This window comes from Mustela putorius, unplaced genomic scaffold, assembly GCF_011764305.1.
Source record: "Mustela putorius furo isolate JIRA1106 unplaced genomic scaffold, ASM1176430v1.1 tig00000759_pilon_pilon_pilon, whole genome shotgun sequence".
NCBI lineage: Eukaryota > Metazoa > Chordata > Mammalia > Carnivora > Mustelidae > Mustela > Mustela putorius.
Window position 1 is genome coordinate 10871696 of NW_025421467.1, and position 12782 is coordinate 10884477.

Genomic DNA, 12782 nt, shown 5'->3' on the forward strand with positions numbered 1-12782 from the left:
AAAAACCAAAAAAAAAAAAAAAAACCAAAATCAATGCAGCTCTTAAGTTTGCCTTCACCTATTAATTTATCCTGGATCCCCAGATTTTGCTCTGTCTTTCAGCTTCATCTGTTTAGCATGGCATGTTATCTTTGTAATGAGAGGATGAGATAGATCCATTACAGTAAAAGATATGCACTATTAATGAGTTTCTAGCCAGCTATCAAGGTATCATCAAATGTGGTTTATCTTGGTGAATGAAAGTTTGAATGGAAAATTAAGCTCCCATACTGACTGTAGAAGTGCGGTGGATCATTTTGTTCTTTAATGTCACACTTCACTGGACACACTTCACAGAGCAGTGAATCATGCTTAAAACAAGCAGCCTTTACTTTAACGACAGCAGATAATGCAGCAGAGGTGAATAATAAGTGTTAGCCGTCTTAACTTTCTCCTGCAGTACTTTCTCCCAAGTGCCTGATGGACAATTTACAAAGTCCATATGCTGTTTTATAGATTGGAACTTGGGATCCAGCCAGTGGCCTGAATATGACAGAAAGTCAAAAGGGGAAGCCAGCCAACATCACAGATTCGTTATCCAATCGTTCTTTGATCGTTACCACCATTTTGGTAAGTATTTGTTTTTCCATTTTTTTTTCAGATAAATGTAGATAAACATGGAAGTGGATTAAGAAGAACATTATAATTTGAACAGTGAAGAATAAAATGGAATGTATTTTGTAGTTATTTAGCAACTCCTGTGTAACAAAGGAGTCAAGATTAATCTAGCCACAGTTTTATGACATTAGTTTTTAATGATGTATTAATGTTTGGGCTGTTTATATTGATTAATAATACAGCTTTGTGTATCACTTGAAACATAATATAATGACATGTCTACAAAATTAGGTATCATTGAAGAATTTTCAGTATGTGTTTTTTTAATTAATTTTTTAAATTTTTAAATTAATATATATTATATTATTAGCCCCAGGGGTACAGGTCTGTGAATTGCCAGGTTTACACACTTCCCAGAACTTACCATAGCACATACCCTTCCCAATGTCCATAACCCAACCACCCTCTTTCTAACCCCCTCCCTCTGGCCACCCTCAGTTTGTTTTGTGAAATTAAGAGTCTCTTATGGTTTGTCTCCCTCAGATCCCATCTTGTTTCATTTATTCTTTTCCTACCCTCACGCCCCACACATTACATCTCCACTTCCTCATATCAGGGAGATCATATGATAATTGCCTTTCTCTGATTGACTTATTTTGCTAAGCATAATACCCTCTAGTTCCATCCGCGTCGTCGCAAATGTCAAGCAAGATTTCATTTCTTTTGATGGCTGCATAGTATTCCATTGTGTATATATACCACATCTTCTTTATCCAGTCATCTCTTGATGGACATCTAGGTTTGTTCCATAGTTTGGCTATTGTGGACATTGCTGCTATAAACATTCAGGTGCATGTGACCCTTCAGATCACTACATTTGTATCTTAAGGGTAAATGCCCAGTAGTGCAATTGCTGGGTCATAGGATAGCTCTATTTTCAACTTTCTGAGGAAACTCCATGCAAGAATTTTCAGGGTTAAGATTTGAAAAATGTATTGAGATGCAGATTATAAATAAGTTATATGAGGGACAGCATGTGAACTTTTCTTCTGCTTCCATCTCCTGCAGATATATTTTAGAGGGCATGCCATTTATTTTCAGGATTTTTTTTCTATTATAGCTGTATTTTAACCTTGCTTTCAATTGTTTTCATCATAGAAAATCACTTTTAGTTTATTTATCTCCTTAATAAAATTATATATAACAAGTGCTTTTCTAAGCCAGAAAAATCTTCACCAGTAACAGACTTAATACTGACGCACTGGATATTTATATGCCTCTTATAATTCTATATTTTCTTTAGATCATGTAGTAATATTTATGTACTACAATACCATTTGAAATGAGAATTTTAATTTTAAAATAATCAAGGAGCTCTTATATTATTAAGTCAGTGCTTTCTTCCGACGGAATAAACTTATCAATGCTAGTTCTTGTGTCTTTCCAGGTAGTCAATAGGAATGTGAGATTGATGTTCAGAACAAACCACCACACACTTAGCATTTGTATAAAATCTAAATTTGATTTATGATGCCAAATCAAGCCAGGAGGAATTCATAATCTAGTCCTTTTATTAACAATGAGGGATGTCAGATCTTTAGGCATGTCAAAATAAAATAGCTTGGGTTAAAGACTCTTGATAATGAAGCAAAGCTGGTAATCATGAAATGACAGTGTTGGAAGTTTTTGAGATTTTTTAATCACTCCCTTGCTAAGAACCCCAGCAAATACTTGCTCCCTATCCGTCGTATTCAAACTTCCTAAATTCTTTTTATCTCTCCCTCTTTTTTCAAAGGTACTCTCATACCCACCAATTTATTGGCCTTGTTCTTAAGTTGAAATGCTCACACAAGTTGCTAAGACATCTTTTTTTTCTGCCTGTATGTCCTGAGTCGCATTTCCTCTTGTTAGGACTATTGCAGTAACCATACAACCATCTCTACTGCTGACATCCTTCTCCCTCAACAATGCACCCCCACTCTTCATTATAATTATTGGTTGTTTTCCTGTTTCCGTTTTTTAAGTATAGTGAATCCCTACTATTTAAAAATGCCCCCAATTTTGACCTTGATGTTCAAGATCTTCTATAATCTTGTCTTCTCCCACCTTTCCTTCCTTGTTTCCTATTATTCCCTTTCAGTTAACCCACTCCCATGATTGTGTTTACCCTGTTCCTTTTGCCTGTAATATGTTTCTCTCCATTTCTGAGATAGTTTTGTACTTGTCAGTACTTTATATTATTTAGAATTAATATTACACTATTCTTTGCTTATTTCCTGTGGCAATATTTTGCCAAACACCACTGAACATTTCTTTGAGGAATAGGAACTGATTATGTCTCCTATTTTTTACCTCATATGTCTCTCTACAAAGCTCATAATGAGTGCTATATAAGAGACATCCGTAGTCTTCAATAGTTGGCACTTCTTTCTGTGTTCTCCCTGATCCAGCCAAACTCCCAGACACATCACTTTTCTTATGGCTCCAAAACTTTGCTTGTTCTTTCCATTTCCTTGTGAGAATCCTATTCATCCTTCCAGACCCATCTCAAATGACAACCACTCCATGAAACTCCCTGATCTCTCCATTAAGTTGTGTGTTGTCATGGGGACTGTCAAGGGTGGGAGATGTACATGTTATGTATCATAATACTCTATTATGGCACTTACTATGATTCCTATGCACTGTTTTTTTATCTTAGAAAATGTATGTGTGTTTATATATATATTTGTGTATGTGTATATATATAGAGATATATATATATATATATATAGATAGATATATAGATATATATATCTGTGTGACCATTTGACATGAATCTATATAGGGCCAATGATCAAATTTTGCACTTTTTTGATATTTCAATGTCAGAGAAAAGTGCCCTAGACATAACAAATACTCAAATATTTGTCAAATTAAATTAGATAAACAGTATTTAATTAAATGGAAAATTAGAAGAAGTAAGCAACTTTTGAATGATTATATTTAAATATTTTCATCTGTGAAGGTTAGTGCAAACTTCTTGTCCAAACAAAACAGGTGATTAAGACTAACGCATATAATTTCTCAATCTTAATGACTCAGGGTTGTTTTATAAGAAGTATTCAGATATTTTTCTCAATCATGTACAATTTTGCATCTACTGATAAACAAGTGGTATTTAACCTTATTTTCATATTAAAGCCAGGCATAAAGCTTTTAAAAATACACTTGTACCCAAAACACATTTCATATCTTTTGATACAGTATTTCTGAGCTTTGGACTTTGGAAATCATCATTTTTTAAAAAAAATTCCACAGTTAATTCTGGTCCATTACAATGATTGAGAACAACTGCTCAGATCATGACTGTGTATACTAAGACATAAGATCAACTATGGAGCCATACACTAGGCTTACATTTTGAAAGATAAATTATTTCTGTTTTAGAGTATGTCCTTCTCTTGGTCATTAAGTGAATTTGATATTTATTAAAAGGAAAGTCATTTTATTTTTATATCACTTAGTGAAAAACATCTTCTTCTGGATACTCTGATTATAAAATATCCACACTTGAGAAAAGAACAGAGTTTAAGAAATTAGTTACCTTACTAAGTGTTCTTCTTGATGTAATATTGAATGTGTGTTGATATTTTATAAGGAGGCTATGATCATTTGATTTATATTTGGTTATTTTGTTCTTTTCTTTCTTGGAAAAATCTCAGAGGAGATTCTGCCTGTGTTGTGAATAATGATATCTCAACAAAGAGAAGTCGTGGAGATACCAAAGAGAACTTCACTTATGCTTCTTGTTCAATATATTTATTGTGTGTCTTAAGAAAAAACAGTGAAGTATTCTAGTATGTGACATTATCAGTGTGCTAATCATAATCAGTTCCATTTCTCTTGAATTTATTTTTATTCATTCTTTTATTTAACAAATATGTATTGGAAGATGACGACATGCTATGTCGTATAATTTATATATATATAAATTATATATATATATATATATAACTTTGTTTGATGAACAAAATAGACACAGTGTCTATCCTCAGGGAGCTTAGAAAATGATAAGGATTCATAGGGAGGATTACACACAAATTTACACACATGCGCACATGCGCACGCGTGTGCACACACACACACACACACACACACCCCAAACCTTGTGATTAGGATAGAAGAAAAAGATAAATGAGTTAATGCTTTTTACAGGATAATCCTGAGTTAAACTGGGAGTCAGAAGGGAAAGGACAAGTCAGGTAAGCCTCCCTGTAGAGGAGTAGACAACAGGATACCTAAAGCTTGAGAAGGAATTAGCAAGGTGAAGAAAGAGAAGAAGAGTGTTCTTGGCAGGGAGAATGGGGTAAGAAGAGTCCTAAAGCAGGAAGGATCTTGGAAAATTTGCAAAATGGAAAGAAGACCTGGATGACTGGGGCTGGTGCCTTGGTCTGTTTCTCAGCTTTACAGCATAAGATTACATAGACCATTACAAACACACACACACACACACACACACACAGACACTTACATACATACATATGGCAGACATTTATTGAATGCCTGCTATGTGCTAGACCCTATTCAAAGCACTACTCATGTATTTACTCGGTTAATTGTCACAGTAAACTTTGGAGGTAGATACCATTATTAATACTATTACAATTGATAAGGCTCATGTCCTGATTGCTGAAAGAACCTCTAATGGGCACACAGCCAAAAAATATAGTAGTGGGACTTCAACCAATGTGTTTAGTCAATTTGGACAACCAGTACTATGAAATGAAAACTCCACTGACCAACCTTGAAAAAGTTTAGCAACTATAGTTAATGACCAAAATAATATCTTGATTGAGAGTTGTTCCCCTAAAACAACACTTCTCATCCAAAAATCCCACATATGTTAGAGCACGATTGCTGTCACAGGTGTCTCCAGTTAGACATTTCCCTCTGTAGAGGTCAAGATTAGACTATGCTTCGTTGGATATTTTGGACCTCTCACTTCTCTCCTCTTTTAATGTAGCACTTGTTTTTCTTCCAGCCTTTTTAAACCATGATTTCAGATTTTTCCAGACACTCAAAATAATATGGGGACCCGTCTTAGTTTTTTTTCTCTTTAGACTTGAGATTAAGGACCTTGTTTATAAATATCTTTTACTCCTCTTCACAACAAAACCTGTGCACAATACTTTGTATGAGTGCAGCATATAGTTCTATCATGGAATAACTCATTTTGCGAAGCCTTAAACATTTTAAAAATGTTTATTTTTTTTTAATTTTGAATGAAGATTTATGATATCATATAATTTAGAAATTTATGTAACTTTACCTGCAGATCTGGACCTAAATTTTCAGTCTTCTTATGTCCTCTCCTTAGTATACTTCATATTATCTCTCTGATCTTCAGATTTCAAGTTCAGTTGCTACTGGTTTTTTTTTTTTTTTTAATTACATTATGTTAGTCACCATACAGAATACCCAACTTTTACATCAATGTGGATGTGACTGGAGGAGATTGTGCTAAGTGAAATAATTTCAGTTGCTATTAAAATTCTCTTGCTTTTTGTGTTTGTTTTTATTAATGGAACTAAAAATTTAATCCTAGAATCATCTTTTCATTTATGAGGATTTTATTTATTTCATAATAATGTTAATATATAAATTCCTATTGCCAAAAGTAATACACAAAAATACTGATTCTGAACAGCACAAAGAGTGCTCTTATTTATTTTTTAAAATTATCTATTTTTACATAGAGTGCTTTTAAAGAATAGTATGTACTCTTATCTTAAGTTTATAATCTGATCCTATTGTCCTTACTGTTAGCTGGGGGCTGTATCAGGTGCCTGGGTATTTAAGTTCAGACAGGGAGGGCCTGTTTTCCCTAGGAGTTCTTGGTTTGCAGCAGATTTTGGGGGGGCCTGTCTAAATAAGTTGAGGGCTTCCCACTGTGCTATCCCTGTATAGCAATTGATTTTTGTCCATCAAAAATTACCAGCACTTAAATGTCACTGTACGTGTTCTTTACCAGGATGGCTAGTAGCCCTTCAGTGTACAAATACTATAAATTTGATTTTTCTTTCTTTCTTTCTTTTTTTTCTTTTTCTTTTTTTTTTTTTTAGGAAAATCACTTATTTTATCATGGGTGCTTTCTGCCTGGTTACTCAATGAATTAAAAAAAAAAAAAAAGCGCTTGCCTCTGCCACTTAGTCTTATTTTTCTAAATTTTATTTTTTAAATGTTCCTAGTACTTCCTGGAGGGTTATATAGTTCAGTATCTAGTTTACTTGCTTAGGCTTGTAAAGCTTCATTGTCGCAGCCCACAGATACAGGAGGCTTATCTGAGAGCAAGCTTCCAAGGACAATGGGAAGGTTTTACGATACAAAAGATGAAGTGACCGAATCATCCCCTAAATGGTTCTGCAGCTTCTTCTTTAATAGCAACAAAAGCAGATTTCTAGGGCTTCTATCTGCCACTGCAATACATTTTCCCTTGGAGTCTTCTCTGTCCATTGTTACAGAAGGACTGTCAAGCACGTAGTTCTTCTTTAAGTTGCTAGCATCAGGGCTTGGGAACCCCAACACTGCAGCTTCACAAAGATTTTCATTTGTAGCAACCTTTCCACCATTTCTAAGCCGTTTTAAACATGTATTGTGGAGATAATAAGATCAAAATAATTTAAGAAAGATATAGTAAATATCCACTTGCAAGAACTACTTAAGTGTTAGCGTCTGAGATGAGAGTGCTTCATTCAAACTCAGACTCCTCTGACCCTATTCCTGCAACTGGTTTGTTGAAAGGCTACTGAACCTTTTCTCACCGTATTTTTTTTCTGTTTCAGGGATCCTGCTGGCATCACATTTCTCTCTCTCATTCTTCCTTTAATAGCTCAATGCACTTTATTTCAAATCACTATTAATATTCTCTTAGACGTCCACATCAGCTAGATAAACATAAGACTACTCCTGGTGCTGCCATAGAGAAAGAAAGTTATGTTCTATGAAATTAGATGTGATTTTTTTAAAAGACTTTATTTTAAAGTAAACAACAAACGTAGAGCTCGAACTCACAGCCCTGAGATTAAGAGTTGCATGCTCTACCAACTGGGGCCAGATACCGCAAAGCATAATGCTTAAAACTTAGGGTCTTAGTCTTTAAAGGTTTTATAAAGGACCAGCTTCTCCTTTTTTTTTTAACCACATAATATCCAATACACTCACATACGTGCTTCTTTAATCCTTCTTTATTAAATCTGCTTTACAAATGTCACCATAATAAAGATTCTCAAGTTATTTTTATTTTTTGTTATCTTCTTTTTCATTGCCAACATTGTTGTCAATACTGTAATTTTGTCAAAGCTTATTTTATTATGAACAATGTATTAAGTTTGGTATGGAAGAATGAATAAAGAAATCTGAATCTTTGGTTCAGCTTAACTATAGCAAACTACATGGAAATGCAGTATTTTTGCTCTAGTTTTCCCATTGTTAAAGATACTATCGTGATAGAGCCACGTAAAATTATACAATCTCAATTTTAGCAGCAGCTTTGATCTGAGTGGATGTCCAATATCAAACTCAGCATGCATCAAATCTCCTTCTTCAATTCAGGCTTTACCATACCTCTTCCTCCTCTATTTCCAAACTGTTTATGTTTTCAGTACTTTTCTATTCACTCAAACCAGTGATTTGCTTCTTAGATACCTCAGTCTCTTTAAACCCCATATTCACAATTTAGATATCAATAATAATAATAATAAAAGATGGTTATTATTATAATACAATATAATAATAAATATATTTAATGCATGTAAATATATATTTATAAAAATATAAAAATAAATGACTATAATACATAAATATTATAATAAATTATTATTTATTATTATAAATTTAAAAAGATGGATTATTCTGAGACCGTTCAACAAAAAAGTGAGTCAAGGAACATTTTGAACTCGTGAGATATGGTCTATTCATGGACAGTATGGAATGGGAGATTTGTAGAGTCTGATTTGAGAGACGTTGTACCTATGGGGAAGATGAAGAGTTGACAACATTGTAAACTCTAGTATGAGATTTATTGGGGGTGGGTTACATGAGGGGCAAAACCAACTGAGGAATGTAGATGAGGACTTCAGGTTAAAAGCTAAGGGGTGGGGCATTAACCTTGTCACAGAGCAGGATAAGGATGTTGAAAAGGGAGATAGTGAGCTCTATTTAGTCATCAATGAATGGAGGTGTTGGCAATAACTTTGGTGTAGTCAAACCTTGATTATTCATGTAAGGAGCTAATAAATTAGATTCAGAAATGAGATGCAGTTTAGAGATTAGCTAATAGGTACAGTCTCCTTTCCCATCAAACCTTTTACTGGAAGAGCAGCGAAATGGCACATTTGATTGATTTGTATTTGCGGGTTTTTTTTTTTTCTTCTCTTTTCTTTTCCTCTTTCTACTTTCACTTAGGAATTAAGTTAATGAAATATTTAATGGCCAAACTACAAATACCAGTATAAAGACAGGGACAACCAAAATCTCTGATCTAAACAGGTAATTCAGGGAAGTGGCAGGATTAAATCGCAGATCTGTATTTACAAACATATGAATGATAATCATAATCCAACTCTTCCCTTAAACCCTATTGCTCTGACATCAGTATCTTTCCTGAAATATTGGTGAACAGCACATCTAGTAAAATTCTAACCCTTTCCTTAAAAGTTAATTCAACATATTACTATTATTTCTATAGAATTATTATTTTTATATGATTTGCTGTAATTTTAAATGATTATATTACATTTCAGGGAGAAAGATGTCCTTTTACCTTCCCAAATCCCAGCAGATTTTATTTTTTTTTTCTTTTTAAAGATTTTATTTATTTATTTGATAGGCAGAGATTACAAGTAGGCAGAGAGGCAGGCAGAGAGAGAGAGGAGGAAGCAGGCTCCCCGCCGAGCAGAGAGCCCGATGAGGGCCTCCATCCCAGGACTCTGGGATCATGACCTGAGCTGAAGGCAGAGGCTTTAACCCACTGAGCCACCCAGGCGCCCCCCCAGCAGATTTTCTGTAGATACAGAGTAAAAACAGAAACTTTTCTTGGAACAATAATTATGGCCAATAAGGGTTTAGATTTATTTATACTTGTATGTCATGAAAATTCTCTGTAGTTATACTTCTGAAAGTAGGTAAACACAGTTTGCTGCAACTAAGAATGCGGTGGTTACGTCAGTAGCGTACTAAAGGATCTGTGTGTGTGTGTGTGTGCGCGCGCGCGCGTGTGAATCAGGTATTCAGAAGAATGTCTTTGCTTGATAATCTTGCAAAACAAAGGGAATGAAACTTTGTAGATTGCCTCAGATTGCACCTAAATCCTGAAAAAAAAAAAAAGTAAGAGGTAAATAATAAACACAGTGTATTAAAAAGTTATTAAGGTACAACTTTGCTCTACAGGTCTTCTACACTATTTTGTTGGTGCTTTAAAACCCAAGTTCCAGATTCTAAGAGTTATTCATTTTCTATCCAGGAAGTTCATATGAAAATCTCTTTGTAATAAAGTCTTGAGGTATTGAAATGGGGTTTGTTTTCCAGGCAAAAGAACAATAGATAAGCACATGTGGAGATTCTCTTCTCGGTAGTTTTTGATCCTAACAAACCAGTCATTCTTAATATTGCCTTTTCTTGAAAATATTAAGTTGTTCTGATGGTAGCTGCTAGGTTTATTTCCACTTTTTCCTCCTGGTATTCTCACTTCCCACTGTGATAACCTAGAGTGCACCCTAGGCTTCTGACATGAATGTTAATTAGGGATGGCAGAACTCAGACTTTAAGAGCCATAGTGAATAGAAGGAATTTGAAAGACCAGGATTCAGACAATGGCAAGTCCTTTCTTAACCCTACAGCATAAAAGCACAATGGTTGGAATGGCAGAGGCTCAGGGAAGAAATAAATAACACTGTCCTGTCTATGTAATAACAATCAACTGTGCTGTTATTTCTGCTAATCTTTTGCTTATTTTTGTTGGTCATTTCTTGTGACTGTGAATTGGAAAATATTGTTGGCCTATCCAGTTAAATGTCTACATATTTTCCCAATATTTACAGCAGTATAAATCATTAACATGTATTGAAATGCTAATACTTCAACGAATTCTCTTAAATCTATGATCCCTTTCCATCTTTAAGATCAAAGTTTACTACCTAGATTTTATGAAACTTCCTTAATATAGCTAAGAAAAAAATCGTAAGACTATTTTAGAACGATTAAAATGTAGTTTGGACAGGGATGGTGAGGAAGTAAAATTAAAAGCTTGAATTGTCTGCAGACCTTGGATAGTCTAAGAAGATATAAAACCAAATAGTCATTGATCTTTACAAATGTTAATGACACTAGATGCTTGTTAAATGTCATCAGGCTTAAAAATACCATTTTAAATTAATGCAGATGAATACCTTATAAAGGAATCATTTATGTATAACAATTTTCACTTCTGATTCTTTAAAAAGTACTTTATAAAACATGATCAACTAAATGAGCACTTAAATTTTATTCCATAAGTTTGATAGAGAATTCTTTTATTTTTAATTATCTTCCAATTATAAGATTCAGTTTCCTTTATCCTCATTAACCAAAAGTTAGCTAATTAAAAATAAGGTTCCAAAAATTTCTATTATTTTTCACCATCATAATAAATGTTTCTGTGAAATTTTCTTAAATAATAACTGTATATATTATATTATATATATATATATACATATATATATATATGAAGCAATTTAGGGTAAATAAAATAACAACCATTTTCAGAGGAAAAACATGCGAACCGTTTAAAGTTAGAACATGGGAATATTGCTTCTTTATTCTGCTTGAGGTGTTTGACTATGTCTGGCTTCTTACCTGGCAGATGGCCAGGCATCCCTATGCCAGCTGTCGCAGGACACAAGGGCTGGACAGTTACTTCAGAAGAGCTACTTACAATGTTCCTAGCTCAGATCTAAATAAAGCAAAACAGAAGCAGAAGGAACAAAGCGTAACCTTTCCCTTCATTAAGTACCTTGTTTTCTGTATAAACTTGTCCTCTATTTTTTCATCTTTAATTTACTCTGTCGGTACCAGAGTTCATTTTCTAAATTCCAGTGTTGCTTTTACAGTGTAAATTATTAGAATTGTCTGCTGATTTGTAATCGAAGTACACACTACATGTTTATAATGGAAGCTATCTTTGTCACCATTGTAAAAGATAAACCTTCTCTTAACTTTCCAATAAAAGTTTCAGGAAGATTCAGGAAAAAAAACAACAACATTAAAGCATTAAAGCAAAAACATAGTGATACATAAGCTAAATTTAAAAGGAGACCTGCCATAAGTCCAGTAGAACATCCATCACATAGAGTTTATGGGGACAGATTGTTGATCATTTTTTAAAATAGCATGTTTGTGGATCCTACTTATGAGTTCAAATGATGTGATTTTATGTTTTTATGCCAAATATATAGGAAAATAATTTATTTTACATTTCCTTTACCTCGATTCACTTTGTGAAAATATTTATTTAGAGATCTATAATTAATTGTCTTTGATTGTTTAGGAATTTAATCATACCTTTTATAGATACCTAAATTTCATCTCTCCCTTTACTAATTTTTATTGCTTTTGTCTGTTTTATTTTTATTTGCATTTGATGAGAACTTCATTCTCTGAGCCTGTTTTTTCCTCATTTTAGTGGTATTTTTCCTTTTTATTTTATGATAATAGATTTATTCTCAAGAAGACTCCATACCTAGTTTTCAAATTCATTATTTTTCAGGAATTATTGAATACATGGGTCATCTATACAGGTTATCATGAATTTTTCTAGTTGTACTTATTATTCTGATGAATATATTAATCAATTTCTAAATGGTAATCACAGTTGTATTCCAGAAATAAACTATTATTGGTTGTGATTGAAACATATTTCAGTGGATAGCTATGTTTTATATACTATATTGTTTTTAGGTACTGTTTGGTAGTAACTGCTCCATAGCTAACAGCATCTGACTATTTTGTTAGCTTGTTATGTCAACGTTACACTAACCTCATTTAGGAGGACTGTACAGGTTTCACAGCATTTCCTATGCTCTGAAGCAGACTGGGTATAATGAGATCATTTGTTTCATATTAGTTTAAAAATGAAAATTCCACACTATTTACATATTTTCTGAAAAGAT

At 33.5% G+C, this 12782-nt stretch overlaps 1 protein-coding gene across 1 annotated transcript in view; it reads left to right on the top strand.

Moving 5' to 3' along the window:
• The window catches only part of GRIK2 (glutamate ionotropic receptor kainate type subunit 2), a 647718-nt gene that overhangs the window by 407068 nt on the left and 227868 nt on the right, over nucleotides 1-12782 (top strand). The window contains exon 10 of the mRNA XM_004767094.2: nucleotides 496-609. Within this exon, the coding sequence (XP_004767151.1) occupies nucleotides 496-609 (114 nt within the window). The remainder of the gene's footprint in view (nucleotides 1-495; nucleotides 610-12782) is intronic.